Source organism: Protobothrops mucrosquamatus, unplaced genomic scaffold (assembly GCF_001527695.2).
Source record: "Protobothrops mucrosquamatus isolate PMUCROS unplaced genomic scaffold, P.Mucros_1.0 scaffold436, whole genome shotgun sequence".
Taxonomy (NCBI): Eukaryota; Metazoa; Chordata; class Lepidosauria; order Squamata; family Viperidae; genus Protobothrops; species Protobothrops mucrosquamatus.
Window position 1 is genome coordinate 834,901 of NW_015386760.1, and position 12,493 is coordinate 847,393.

A 12,493-nucleotide genomic window follows, 5' to 3' on the forward strand; every position below is an offset into this window, starting at 1 on the left:
CAGGGCAAGGTGAGATGGGCCGGGGCGGCTGCTGCCTGACACCATTGGCCCCTGGACATAGAGGCCAGCGAGCGCATGGGTGCTGGGATGCATCTGGCCCTATGGGACCTCAGTGAGTTAGCAGGCAGCTGGTTAAAGAGGGATGGTTGCCATCTCCGGAGCATGGCGTGTGTGCCCACAGAGAGGGCTCTGAGTGCCGCCTCTGGCACGCGTGCCATAGGTTCGCCACCACTGCACTAGGCGTTAAAAGCACATTCTTATTTGACTAATCAGTAAATGGAATGGGAAAATACCTAATATTACAATGTTGTATTTTTTTTTTTTAAAAAAAAGGATCCTTATCTTTAGGAATTGATTGAGGGAGAACGGAATAAGAGGAATAAAATTCACACACCCTTAGCTTTTTGTTATGCATAAATATATCAGCTACGCTTCTTCAAAAAACCCTGCTGGTTTATGGATGACATGTGGTGCTTGCTAATGACATTCATCATTTCAAAAAAAGAAGCAAAAAATTAAAATAGCCGTTTTTTATTATTATTCCTGCATAAGTTTGTAGTATCGTAGCAGTTGCAGAAGAGTGAGAGGAGCAAACTAACTGGTCAAGGGCATTTATGGTTTACAAATAACTATAAGTAAGATTTTTATATTCATTCAGAGAGTTATTGCATTGTATTTTTTTTGCCATTATCCATACAAGATTTCCACTTTGCTTTATCCTTTCTTTGTCTATTTCCATTTGTTGTAATATGAAGAGTAAAGTAGCCATTAGTCATAGGAATTACTTTTTATTATGCCAGTCTTTCCTAGAAGGAAATTTATTAAATGATGATGGTGAAGATATGTGAGCCCAATCAAAAGGTAGAGTTTCTAAAGCTTTCTGCTACCAGGAACATAGTAATCTGGAGAGTTCTTAGAGTAAATGCAGTTTTATTTCCATTTCTTACTCCAGATTCTGCAGCACTGTATGTATTTATGTTGCTTCTAAGTTAATGTAATCACCTTTAAAATTCTTGCTCCTTGTGCACTTTCTTTTTTATATCTTCCTTTATATTGATTGTTCCTCATGATATGCATAGAATACATAGAATATATTATATAGGTTTCTCTCCCCCCACCCCCATTGTTTTAAATGATTACAGGAAAGGCATAAATTCTGATTTTTAAACAGACTGTGTTACATATGTGTTTGTATTACGTCGTAAATCAGTGTATGCTTCCATCTGAAAAACAATTTAAATTATTTTGGGGGTGAGGGGGGTGCAAAATGGTCACCACCATATTCAGTCTTGATTTGGCCAGAATGATTTTCTAAATTCCACCAATAGATTCTTTAACAAAATGTGTAATTTTATTTTTAGGTTCTTTATAACACAGTCAACTACCAAATACGACCTTCTGAAAAAGGAGAAAATGTAAATATTTCCCGATCATCAGCTGGAATGAAATTAGAGTGTCCTCTGGAGGTAAAACTTTTTATATAATACTGTTTCTCCACCCCCACCCCCACCCCACTAATTTCATTTCCTTCAGAATTAGCATTAGTTTCTCAAAAATAGCTTCTAATTTCTTTTCTTTTTTTTCTTATGTCCTTTTCACTTAGTCTCTCACTTCTTCTCCCCTCCCCTTTATTGCATATCACAGTTGTGCAAAAAGTCTTATCATTTGTGGTTTTATTCTACAAAAATGATGGGAGGTGATGATGGAGGTGCTTCCTTATAAGGATGATCAGCGGAGGGAATCTGGAAGGATTTTGTATGACCTAATTGGTTCCTAGAGAGCATCTGAATTCTCTGAAATTCTAATAAAAAAAGAAAGTATGAGTGATACCCACATGTTGGCTAAAACCAACATATTCTAGGGAAGCCACAATACATTTTTAGGATTGGGAAGGGCGAAGAGCTCTTAGCAGGACACTTACATGCAAACTGGCAGATTCTCAATAATAGACCTAAATCTTGAGTGACTTGACATAGTCCACTCTCTGGAGTAGATAGCAGAGTACTGGTGGCCTAGGTTCAGTGTTAAAAATCTGGTGTTTGGATGGAAGCAAAGAAAGGAGGAAATGAAAAAATAATAATAATGACATCTTCCCTCTATTCTCATACTTTTCTTTTCTGCAATTCTTTGAGTTTTCCATCAGTGCCTAAGTAAATCTGGATTAATGTTGGCAGACTATGTAAGGTGTCTTGATGAATGAGCCTGTCTGTATTTTATCTGCAAAAGTCAACTCTTTAAGTAGGCCAGGTCAGGAAACTTACTCCACAAATCTGAAAAGAACTACGCAAATATGGATAGATAGTAAGGACAAAGGAGTAAAAAAAAAAGGAGAGGGTTATAAAAATGGAAAACCATGAAAATTTTCCCGGAGCTTAAATTCAGAATTGTTCATCCATTGCCATCTTATTTCCTCCTCCCCAAACAGAAACTGTACTTTATTGCAGTGTTTCTCAACTTCTGCACCTTTAAGATGAGTGGACTCTAGTGCCCAGAATTCTGGGAGTTTGCCCAAATAACTTAAACATGCTGAGACTGAGAAACATTGCTATATTGTGTTAAGGTTGAGAAACAGAATCTTGAGAGCTTACCTGAGTTTTCCCATCCCTCCCTCTTATGCTATTATGAATGAGGAAGGAGTTAATTTAAGCTTCTTTCTCATAGTTTTGCTGTTTTCCAGGCTCCAGTATACTTTTTAAAATGTAATCATCATTGCCTTTGCCTAGTTTTCCTCAAGGTCATTTCTGTAGCGGTCTATACATATACTTACCCTCTTTGAGCTAGTCACTTAAGCCTCTGTCATTTCACAACTTTGTCAGACAAGGAAGCAGCTACACAGATGCTGCAGGATCTCGGTTAAGGAGTGGCATGAGGACCAGTGGGCCATTAGATTCTGTCTCATTTGTTAGGTAAGCTAGTTCATCCTCTGAGCATTTGAGTTGACTTGGAAAACAAAATGTTGTTGACTTGGTCACTAGATAGTGGTTTTTGCCAGGAGGTCAACATTGATCCGTTAATCCTTGAACCATAGTTGACGTCTCTTCTTCCATGGAAATAGAAATAAAGATTTGGCCTCAAACTATTAGCCTTCTTGATTGGGCCTGGCAGTAAATTAAAGATCTCCTGATGTTTCATGGCTTAGCTTAACTTCTCAGCTTGATCAAACCTGGCAAGGAGGCAGGGGGGCAGAAATTGGCGCATATGCTATTAGATCTGAAAAGGTCTTTTGAGAACCTGCAGAAAAAGAAAACAATTTTCCTCTTGAATTACCTCTTCCCTAGTTTAAGCTTGGCTGCTGTCATATGATCAAATAATTTATGCTATTACTGTAATGTACTCAAGAGATACTTGACAAAAACCGAAACAATGTTTTAGAGCATTAAGTGATTAAAACATAGTGCTTAAGTATAAACTGGTTTTTGTTGTTTGTCAAGGCTAAAAATAATAATTGAGGAAAATTGTTGAACATGAAATGAAGGAGGCAACTTTATGTTTAATCTACTTAATACTTACATATCTTTTTTAAAAAATAAGCAACGGTTTTATTTATCTGTTCCATTACATTTCATTGTATGGAAATGAAACTATTGTGTGTAGGAGGTATAGAACATATTTGCTGCCTTTAAATACCTATTGGTTTTTTAAAAACGGCCACTTGTTTTCTATATAGATTCTGTGGTAATTAATATAGTACAGAGTGGGAATACACAATTTTTAGCCCCAAAGCCTCACCCTTTTTTTAAAGAAAAATTATAATAGACATCATTGCCAGCATATGAGTGAATTTCTTTTGTCTTTAGTCTCCCCAGCAAGTCCATTAAATTCTTACAGACTCTAGAGTTTCATAGAACACAGTTTGAAAACCTGATCTAAGCAGTCTTGAACAGGATTTATTTATTTTCCACTTTTACTATTGTGATAAATAATTCAAGGCAACTAACATACCTAGTACTCCTTTCTCCTCCTCTTTTCCCCACAACAATGCTGTGAGATGACTTAGGCTGAGAGAGAGTGACTGGTCCAAAGTCATCTATTTCCAGGAAAGAGAAAAAAGCCTTTGCTTATTCTTACATTTCAACAGAGAAAAGTAGGCTTCAAAAATGCATTCACTGGTTGCCTGTAATCAGTATTTAGTAGTAAGGTATAAAACTTGGACTAGAAAGATCCAGTGTCAAGTCTTTACTTAATAATGGAAATTCATTCAGTGGTTTTAAGGCATTTATGATTTCTCAGCCCAATGTAGTACATAAAGTCATAATTGTGGGATGAAGTTATGTATATGCTACCTTGAGTTTCTCTTTATAAATCGTACTGTGTATAAGAAGCCGGAAGAAAAATGATATGTAAAAGACTTGTCTTTAATTCATAACTGTGGTTAAGAGAAAAGTTGCTTTTCTTAAAATAAATAAAAATGAATTTTAAATGGTTTTACAGAAATAAAATCAGTTAAACCAACAAAGAACTAGATAATATATATCTCATCAGCTATGGATTTTCAGTTACTCCTATTTTATCATAATTATCAGTGTCACATATTTCAGTGGATCTACTTTAAGTAGAAATTTTTAACCAAGCAGTCTTTGAGCTATAATTAAGATGTTTTCCAAAGCAGTTAGTAATATGGTTAAAAGATAATATCTTGACTCAACAATATTCTCTCTCTCATTCACTTTCAACATAGTTTATTAAGCATAGCCAAAGTAAAATACAACTAAAGTACAGTTGGTTGAGTTTATACAACATAGCAAATATAGCCTATGATTTATTTCCTGAATTCATGCAATACATTAAGCCAAATCAAATAACCACATGACATAATAATATAATCGACATAAACACATCCTCTATGTCTGGTATTTATGAGAGAGAACAGAGATTCTTTAGTATACTGTATATTGTTGTATATTGTATATTGTCACTTGCTCTCTTTCTCTGTAACAAGCATGTAATCTAGATGTAGCAACCATGTAATCTGATAAAACAAGAAATCAGGTTTATTTTTGTTTAAAAATATTTAATAAAGCTATTTGATTCCATTACAATTCTGATTAGTATATAATATTCAGATAGTCAAAAACTGTCATATAATGTACAGGGGGGGCTGTACCAATTCTGAACTGAGAAAAGTAATGTTTAAAAGGCTCTTTGGAATAATGTTGGGAGAATGGGAGAGACAAATCTTGGTGGGGGAAACGTTCCAGAGAGCAAGGCATACTTCTTAGGTCCCATTAGTTGACATTGTTCAATAGATGGGATGCCAATTCTCCCTTATAATACACAAAATATGGGAAATGATTTTCTCTCAGATAACTAGATCCTATGTCACAAAGGGCTTTATCATAACTAGTACCTTGAATTGCATCATGAACCCTACCGCAGGGGTCCTCAACCCCCAGTCTATGGACTGGCACCGGGCCGCGGCATGCCAGCAACCGGGCTGCGCAAACAAGTGAAGCCCCATCCACAGGATGCAGGCAGCACATGAAACCACGCCCCTTCTGGTCTGCAGAAAAATCTTTCTCCATAGAACCGGTCCCTGGTGCCCAAAAGGTTGGGGGCCTCTGCCCTACCGGTAACAAGGCTGCTCATGAAGCAGAAGGTTACATGGCCATGCTGTGCATGCCAATAGCTGCCTGTCTCAGATGAAGTTTCCAAGTGATCTTCAAGGACAATCCCATATACTGTAGAACACATTGAAATAATTCATGCAAGAGGTGACCAAAACATGAGTAATTGTCCAAAGAATATCCAGGTCTAAGTAAGGTCATAATTGGCATATAAAAAAATTGTGCAAAGGTTTTCCTGGACACAGCTGCTGCCTGCTGTTTGAGCAGGAGATGTGAGTCCAAGGAGAAACACACACACCCCCCAAAAAAATTGCATGTCAGTCCCAAAAGCAGAAGTCCAGTCCTGTTCAATTTTCCAATCCTGGGTATTCCAAATACACACAGCCATTTAGTCTTGTACTGTAAATCTAACCAAATCTTGTTGTAAATCAGGCAAATCCCTAGAGGGCATCCAGCTTGCTTTCCAGATATGTAGGTACATATACAGGATCATGACATCAAATGAGATGTGTGATTTTTTTTTAATCCACATAGAATATCCTCAATTTTACATGATTAGTTTCCAGGACGAAGACAGATATTCGGTCATAGAATGAAGATATGGAAGACAGTGCTGGATGTCTGATCAGTTCATTCTTCTCTGGTTTTTATGCTTCCTTAAGTGTATACTTACATGCAGTCCTTTTTTTGTAAAAAAAAAAAAAAAAGATGCTGGAACTCACATATGTCATACAACCTGCCTTGCCTACCCTACAAGGTTCCATCCAAAAAAGGTGCCGGAACGCCGTTCTGGGTGTTCTATGACAAAAAAAAAACCTGCTTACATGTGACGTGGTTTTTCATGTGATTAGAATGTTCTAAAGAGGAACACATTTTAACAAAAATGTATATCAAGGAAAAATGCTTTATGGATATTAATAGGCACTATTATGGTCAGCCTTCCTTCTAAGAATCAATAATTAATTCTTAGATAAGCTTAAGTCACTAGACAAACTGTTCTACTATGTGAAAATATCATGTTTATTTTAGAATAGCACTCTGACAAACAACTAAACATATTATTTATAGCTTTTTTACAACTTTCAGCAAAGCTTTGTTTATTTGTTTACTGTTGTCTCTGTTTGAAGTTTGTAATGTCAACCATGATAATCTTAATGAGACTGAAATGCTTCTAATTTTATAATGTATATTTAGTTATTCAGACTGTTCCTTCCAAACATTTGCAATAAAGCAAAAATATTTTGTATCAGTTGTCAAGATTCATTAACTGGCTTCTAATCAATAGCTGATTACTGTAAGCTTCTGAAACACATTTTGAAAGATTATAGTTAAATAAAGCTGTGTTTTCTTCACATTGGAAATTGCAGTACTGTATTAAAATATGCATTTATAACTGAGAATGAAATGTGCTTTTGTTATCCCATATTCATATGGGCACTTGCAGGAAATGGTTGAAATTGGCTAACCTTTGGAAGTTGCTTTATGCTTTTTTTGCATGTGTTGATTTAAAAAAAATATTTTTTTGGCAGATAGCATTTAATGCTTATGTGTTGTGTATTGCATAAATTCACAGGATGATAGCAGCTTTTCCTCTAGTCAGTCTGCTGATCTCCTGCAGTGGACCACAGCTAAAACCATGAAGGTCCTTTCTAACACAACTCTGACCACAAAGGCTGTGTTGCATGCTGTCAGTGATCGACAGTGGTGGAAGAAGTCAATAGCTTATCTTCGACCATTGCATGTAAGAAGAAACCATATTTTAATTTTCTAGTTGATATGCTTTGGTTTGTTAAGTGCATCATTACTTTGTATTCCATAGGGGATTTTGTTATGGGCTTTCGTAGGACAACAGAGAATACACAGAAATATCATATGTACCTCAAAGTCCTGAAGTATGCATTTTATCTTTGCATGTGGCTGTTCAGATTCAACTTTACTGCTGGAGTGAAATGGAGAATTAAAGTATAAGTCCCCATGTCTTATGGTATCTTAACATCTGATGTAATTTCAGTATTGGCTTTCTTTCTGTTTCTGAAAGGGTCAAGAGTTTGGAGATGTATTAAAAAACGCCTCTGGAGCAAATGCAACAATTGAAAAGCAAGGGTGTCATCCATTTTACGAATCTCTGATTGATAATCCATATCTTTCAGATGTAAGTTTAAAGCCTACTAGTACTTTTTAAGCACTCCTAGCAACCTGACTTATACTATGTTCTGTGACTAGATAATAGATGAGATCTTATCCAACTAGCATTGTCAAAAGTTAATATATTGAATATTAAGTGCATTTCTGGCTATAATAATTATTTTAGGAATAGTTGAAATATTTAAATATGCTGCTATGCTTTAAACCCCTCTTCTACAGAATGAAATAACTTATACTATGTATGAGCATGCTCCTTTGGAAAGCTTTGCAGAAGTATTGTTGAGAACAGGAAAGCTTGCAGAAACTAAAAGTGAAGGACATGATCTGTTTCCTGCTACAGAAGGTAAAATATATACATGTTTATCTGGACATAAAGTGTGCTCTATTAATATATTAATTAATTTTTATATATTAATATATACACAACAATGTGAAATCACAGCCAACAGTTTTTTAGCTGGTATTGGCCTTCATACACATTGAATTCTTCCCAGGAATCTAGGATGTCATAATGTATCGACATAGTATATGTGCTATATCATCACCATCATGGTTCATTGCACATGATTAGTCTGGATTTGGCATTTTTACCCCCCTATCAATTCTTTCCCAAGGACCTCCTGAGATGTGGAGATGTTGTTTGATGGTGTTAAAAAGTATCATCTCAGGATGTAAGCTATAAAGCTGCCTTTTGCAATTGACTGATTGTGATTTTGTCAATGCCGATGGTGTCGTTCTACTTCTAATTCCAGGTCTTTGTATTTTGCGATTTTCTTCAGTTCTTTCTCTTTTGTTCTACTGTCTCCAGTACTGCAACATTCACTATCCAGACTTTTTTGTCTTTCTTATAGACAGTTGTTAAGCCTGGTGTTCTGTATTTTATGATCCCACCAATGCTTGCTTGTAGGCAAATGGTATTTCTTGCAGATCTTCCAATTGCTACTTTGTCATGCCATTGTTTGTAGTCAATCTATGTGATCTTCTTGCAATAGCTAATCAGGTGGTCCAATGTTTCTTCAGTTTCTTTGTATAAGCGATGCTTGCTGTCTGTTGCTGTCTTCTCAGTTCTGATTTTGTATGCATTTGTTCTTAGGCTTCGTCTTTTGCCGCCAGACTTCTCCCCTCTGTCTCTTTGTTCAACTTTCCTGCCCTTAGCCATTGCCATCTGCTTTCCCTGCTATTTTCCAGTGTGCTGGCCATGTAATACCTCGTCTTCCCATGTCTCTTTTCTCTTTTTCATTTGGTCTTTCTTGTAGGCCAATTTGGTCTCTCCAGTACTCAGTAACCCTTCATGGTATACTTGTTTCAGTGACTTTTTCTTCTTCAGCTATATGGTATACTTGCAACATTCATACCCATCTATTTTCCTTGGTAAGTAGAGCCTATCAACATTGTTGCATGGATGAAAGACACAATTCATTGTCAATATTTTTCTGGTCTTCTTATCCAGGGTTTTTTATTTATGCTTGAGTCCAGTCCACTATTCCAGCTGTATCTAATGATTGGAATTGCCCTGGTGCTAACTGCCTTGATGATAATTCCTCCACTGAGTTTGGACTTTAAGATCTTCTTCACTCTCATGATGTATTCCCTTCTAACCTTCAGTTAGGCAGTTCCACGTAGGATGGTTTTCTATAAAATTAAGGTGTTCAGATGTGAAAAGTTGAATATTTCCAGATATTATTATTGTTGTTGTTGTTTCAAATGTGTTTTAAACACCCAACTCCAGTGTGCCCCCACTCTGCCAGAGCATACAAAGCAGAAATTGGAGAAAAGGGATCTGTCAGATATCCAGACCCTTTGCCATGCATATATTGGCCCAAACAAGCAGATGTTATACTCTCAGATGTTAACGAAGTTTATCTATTCAGTTATAGAACCATCCAACTCAGGATGGCTTAGAAGCAGGTTAAAAACATACTTGGATAAAACAATAAACGGGGGAGCATACAAACTTAACTGCAAACATTTGGGTAGGTTCACATTTTGCCATCTTCGGGTGTCTGCCTGAAGGCCTCTTTTAAGGCCTTCCCAAAGGACTGCAGGATTGAGGCCATACAAGCCTCCAGAGTATCCTGCTCTAAAGGGCAGGCATGGTGATAGAGAAAATATGCCTTCTATGTCCCAAAATCCATGGTGGCGCAGTGGTTAGAATGCAATATTTCAGGCTAACTCTTCCCACAGCCAGGAGTTCCATCCTGACAGATTCAAGGTTGATTAGCCCTCTATCCTTCTGAGGTCAGTAAAATGAAGACCCAGATTGTTGGGGGAAATATGCTGACATTGTAAATTGCTCAGAGAGTGTTGTAAAGTTCTATAGAGTATATAAGTCTATGTTCTATTGTTATTGTTTTATTGTTGGAACTCAGAGCATGCCAAATCTATCAGATATTATGGGATAGGCAGAGAAAATTGGATACCCATGTCCTAAGCCGTGGACAGTGCTCATGGAAAATAGGTACAGTCATAGTTGGTAACATGGTTAAACATTAGGTCAATTTAGGTGAATATATGGCAAAGGAATAAATGTAAAAACATGATTGATTGATTTGATTGTTTATAGTAGATTGAGATGCAAAAGCGAAGTTTTGAATGAGGGAGAGCCATTGTTGGATAATCTTCAAAAAGGAAAGAAATAAAAGAAAAAACAATAAGAGAGAGAGAGAGAGAGAGAGAGAGAGAGAGAGAGAGAGAGAGAGAGATGAAAGACAGAAAATAGACATAAGAACTGCCATGGAAGCTGCTTTGGAACAGAACTAAAACAATTGCATTGCTTTCAGTTTTCACAGAATATAGTTGGGGAAACAAGGAAAGATTAGAAAGACAAAGACAATGCAAAATGATTTTGATAAAAATAAAAATGGTTTTGGAAGTGGGTAAGCAGGCTAAAGAATAAGATTCTAGCAGAGTGAATGGAATTACAAATAGAAGTGTTTAAATCAAATAGGATGAAGCTGAAATGAGGGAATGCTGGAAAGAATATACTAGAAATTTGCATGACATACTGATATATAATGACAACAAAGTATTGAAAGTTGTGAATATTTTGAAAAAGTTGTAATACTGCAGATGCAGATGGTATAACTAGAGAATTGTTGAAATATCAGTGTGGTTTCCTTTATGGATTGGTTGTGGAGTTTGTTTAATTCATATATACAATTCCACTATGTCTGACATTTGGAGGACTGACGTTTTAGTGAACACAAAAAGGCCAGGGGATTAACTTGCTCACTGTTGCTGGGAAGTTGTTTGGCCTTAATGGGTAGTATGTCGTCTGTGACAAAGGATGTATGCTTGTCAAAAGAAGCTTCAGTGGCTGTCTATAAGAATGTGCTTTTGCTCTCTTAGTTATATGGAAGTTAGAGTTGGCTGTCAGGAAAAACATAAACATAAATTGAATGCGCTCCTGAAGAAGAAAAATGGGAGAACATAGGGTCAGGAATGAATGCATGCTGAATGGATGTGGATTGAATATGTTTTGTTCATTGACTCTGTTTACGTCATACAACTCAACCGAACCAGTATATCCTTCCCATATTTAACATATACCACCTTTGTACCCATAAACCATCCTGTCTACGTCTTCTACTACAACCAGATCTCTAATATCAATATAAAGTCAACATAAAGGAAAAGAAAGGAAAAATTAAATAAATAAATGAAGAATAAGAAAATCCATGCTTTGTATAACATCGATATTCCAAAAAGGAATGGCATGATGAAAAATCACACTAATTATTTTGTTTACATGTTTCTTCCCATATGAACATTTATACAAGATTGCTCATTTATAACTGACTTGCTTTAATGTAGATAAATGTTATTTGACATTGTTGGTCTAAGAAAATCTATCACTGTCAAAGTTTCCAGGGAAACCGCTGAATATGAGAGTACAGAATGATGCCCTATGACACTGCATGTGTATGATACTTCAGAGAAAAAGGATCTAGTTCAGAATCTTATTAAATTCGTTTTAGTAGAAGTCAAATTCTTTTGGGGGGGGGACTTTCAAGAGATTTTATTCACTTGTTTAGCACTTGGCACTAGCAATAGCACTTATATACAGCTTCATAGTGCTTCACAGCCCTCTCTAAGCGGTTTACAGAGTCAGCATATTGCTCCCAACAACCTGGGTCCTCATTTTATTGACCTCGGAGGGATGGAAGGCTGAGCCACCATGCAGTATATTTATGGTATATATATTTTAATATATTTATCGAACAAATGAGCAGAAAAAAATCAATCATTTTGACCCACATATCCCGTTTTATGATGTAGGATGCTATGAATGCTTAGGCATTGACCTTGCAGATTCTTCACATGTATACTAGCCATGATGCCATATTGCCAGGTCAGCAAGCAAAATAAATGTCGAGACTTTTAAAATATACAGCATAAATCCACCAAAATTTTCCTCTGGTTTTCAAAACCTTTTTGACACTATCTGTAAGATTCCCTGTAAGATTCATTGCTTTTTCCAGTTGAAGTTCCATAGCTCAAAATAGCTATACTAGTCTCCCTTTAATTCTTTGTCGGTAAATTTAAATTTAACAAGTTCCATAAAAGCTTTCCTCAATCCTCATAATCTCTTTATTTATTTATTTATTTATTTATAATTTAATTTATACCCCGCCCTTCTCCTCATGGGACTCAGGGCGGCTAACAGCCTCATAAAAACTACAATACAAATACAATAATTAAAAGCCGAATTAAAAAGAAATATTTAAACAGGCCGATCAATTAAAATTACCCTTAAAAATCCCCTGAAACTTTAAAATCATTAA

The 12,493-nt window shown here is 36.2% G+C and overlaps 1 protein-coding gene across 1 annotated transcript in view; it reads left to right on the forward strand.

Annotated features, from left to right (window-relative positions):
- NBAS (neuroblastoma amplified sequence) overlaps window positions 1-12,493 on the forward strand; it is a gene marked incomplete at its 3' end in the record, with an annotated part of 148,793 nt that overhangs the window by 92,161 nt on the left and 44,139 nt on the right. The window contains exons 35-38 of the mRNA XM_015816358.2: window positions 1,362-1,466; window positions 7,138-7,305; window positions 7,603-7,716; window positions 7,929-8,052. Of these exons, the coding sequence (XP_015671844.1) occupies window positions 1,362-1,466; window positions 7,138-7,305; window positions 7,603-7,716; window positions 7,929-8,052 (511 nt within the window). The remainder of the gene's footprint in view (window positions 1-1,361; window positions 1,467-7,137; window positions 7,306-7,602; window positions 7,717-7,928; window positions 8,053-12,493) is intronic.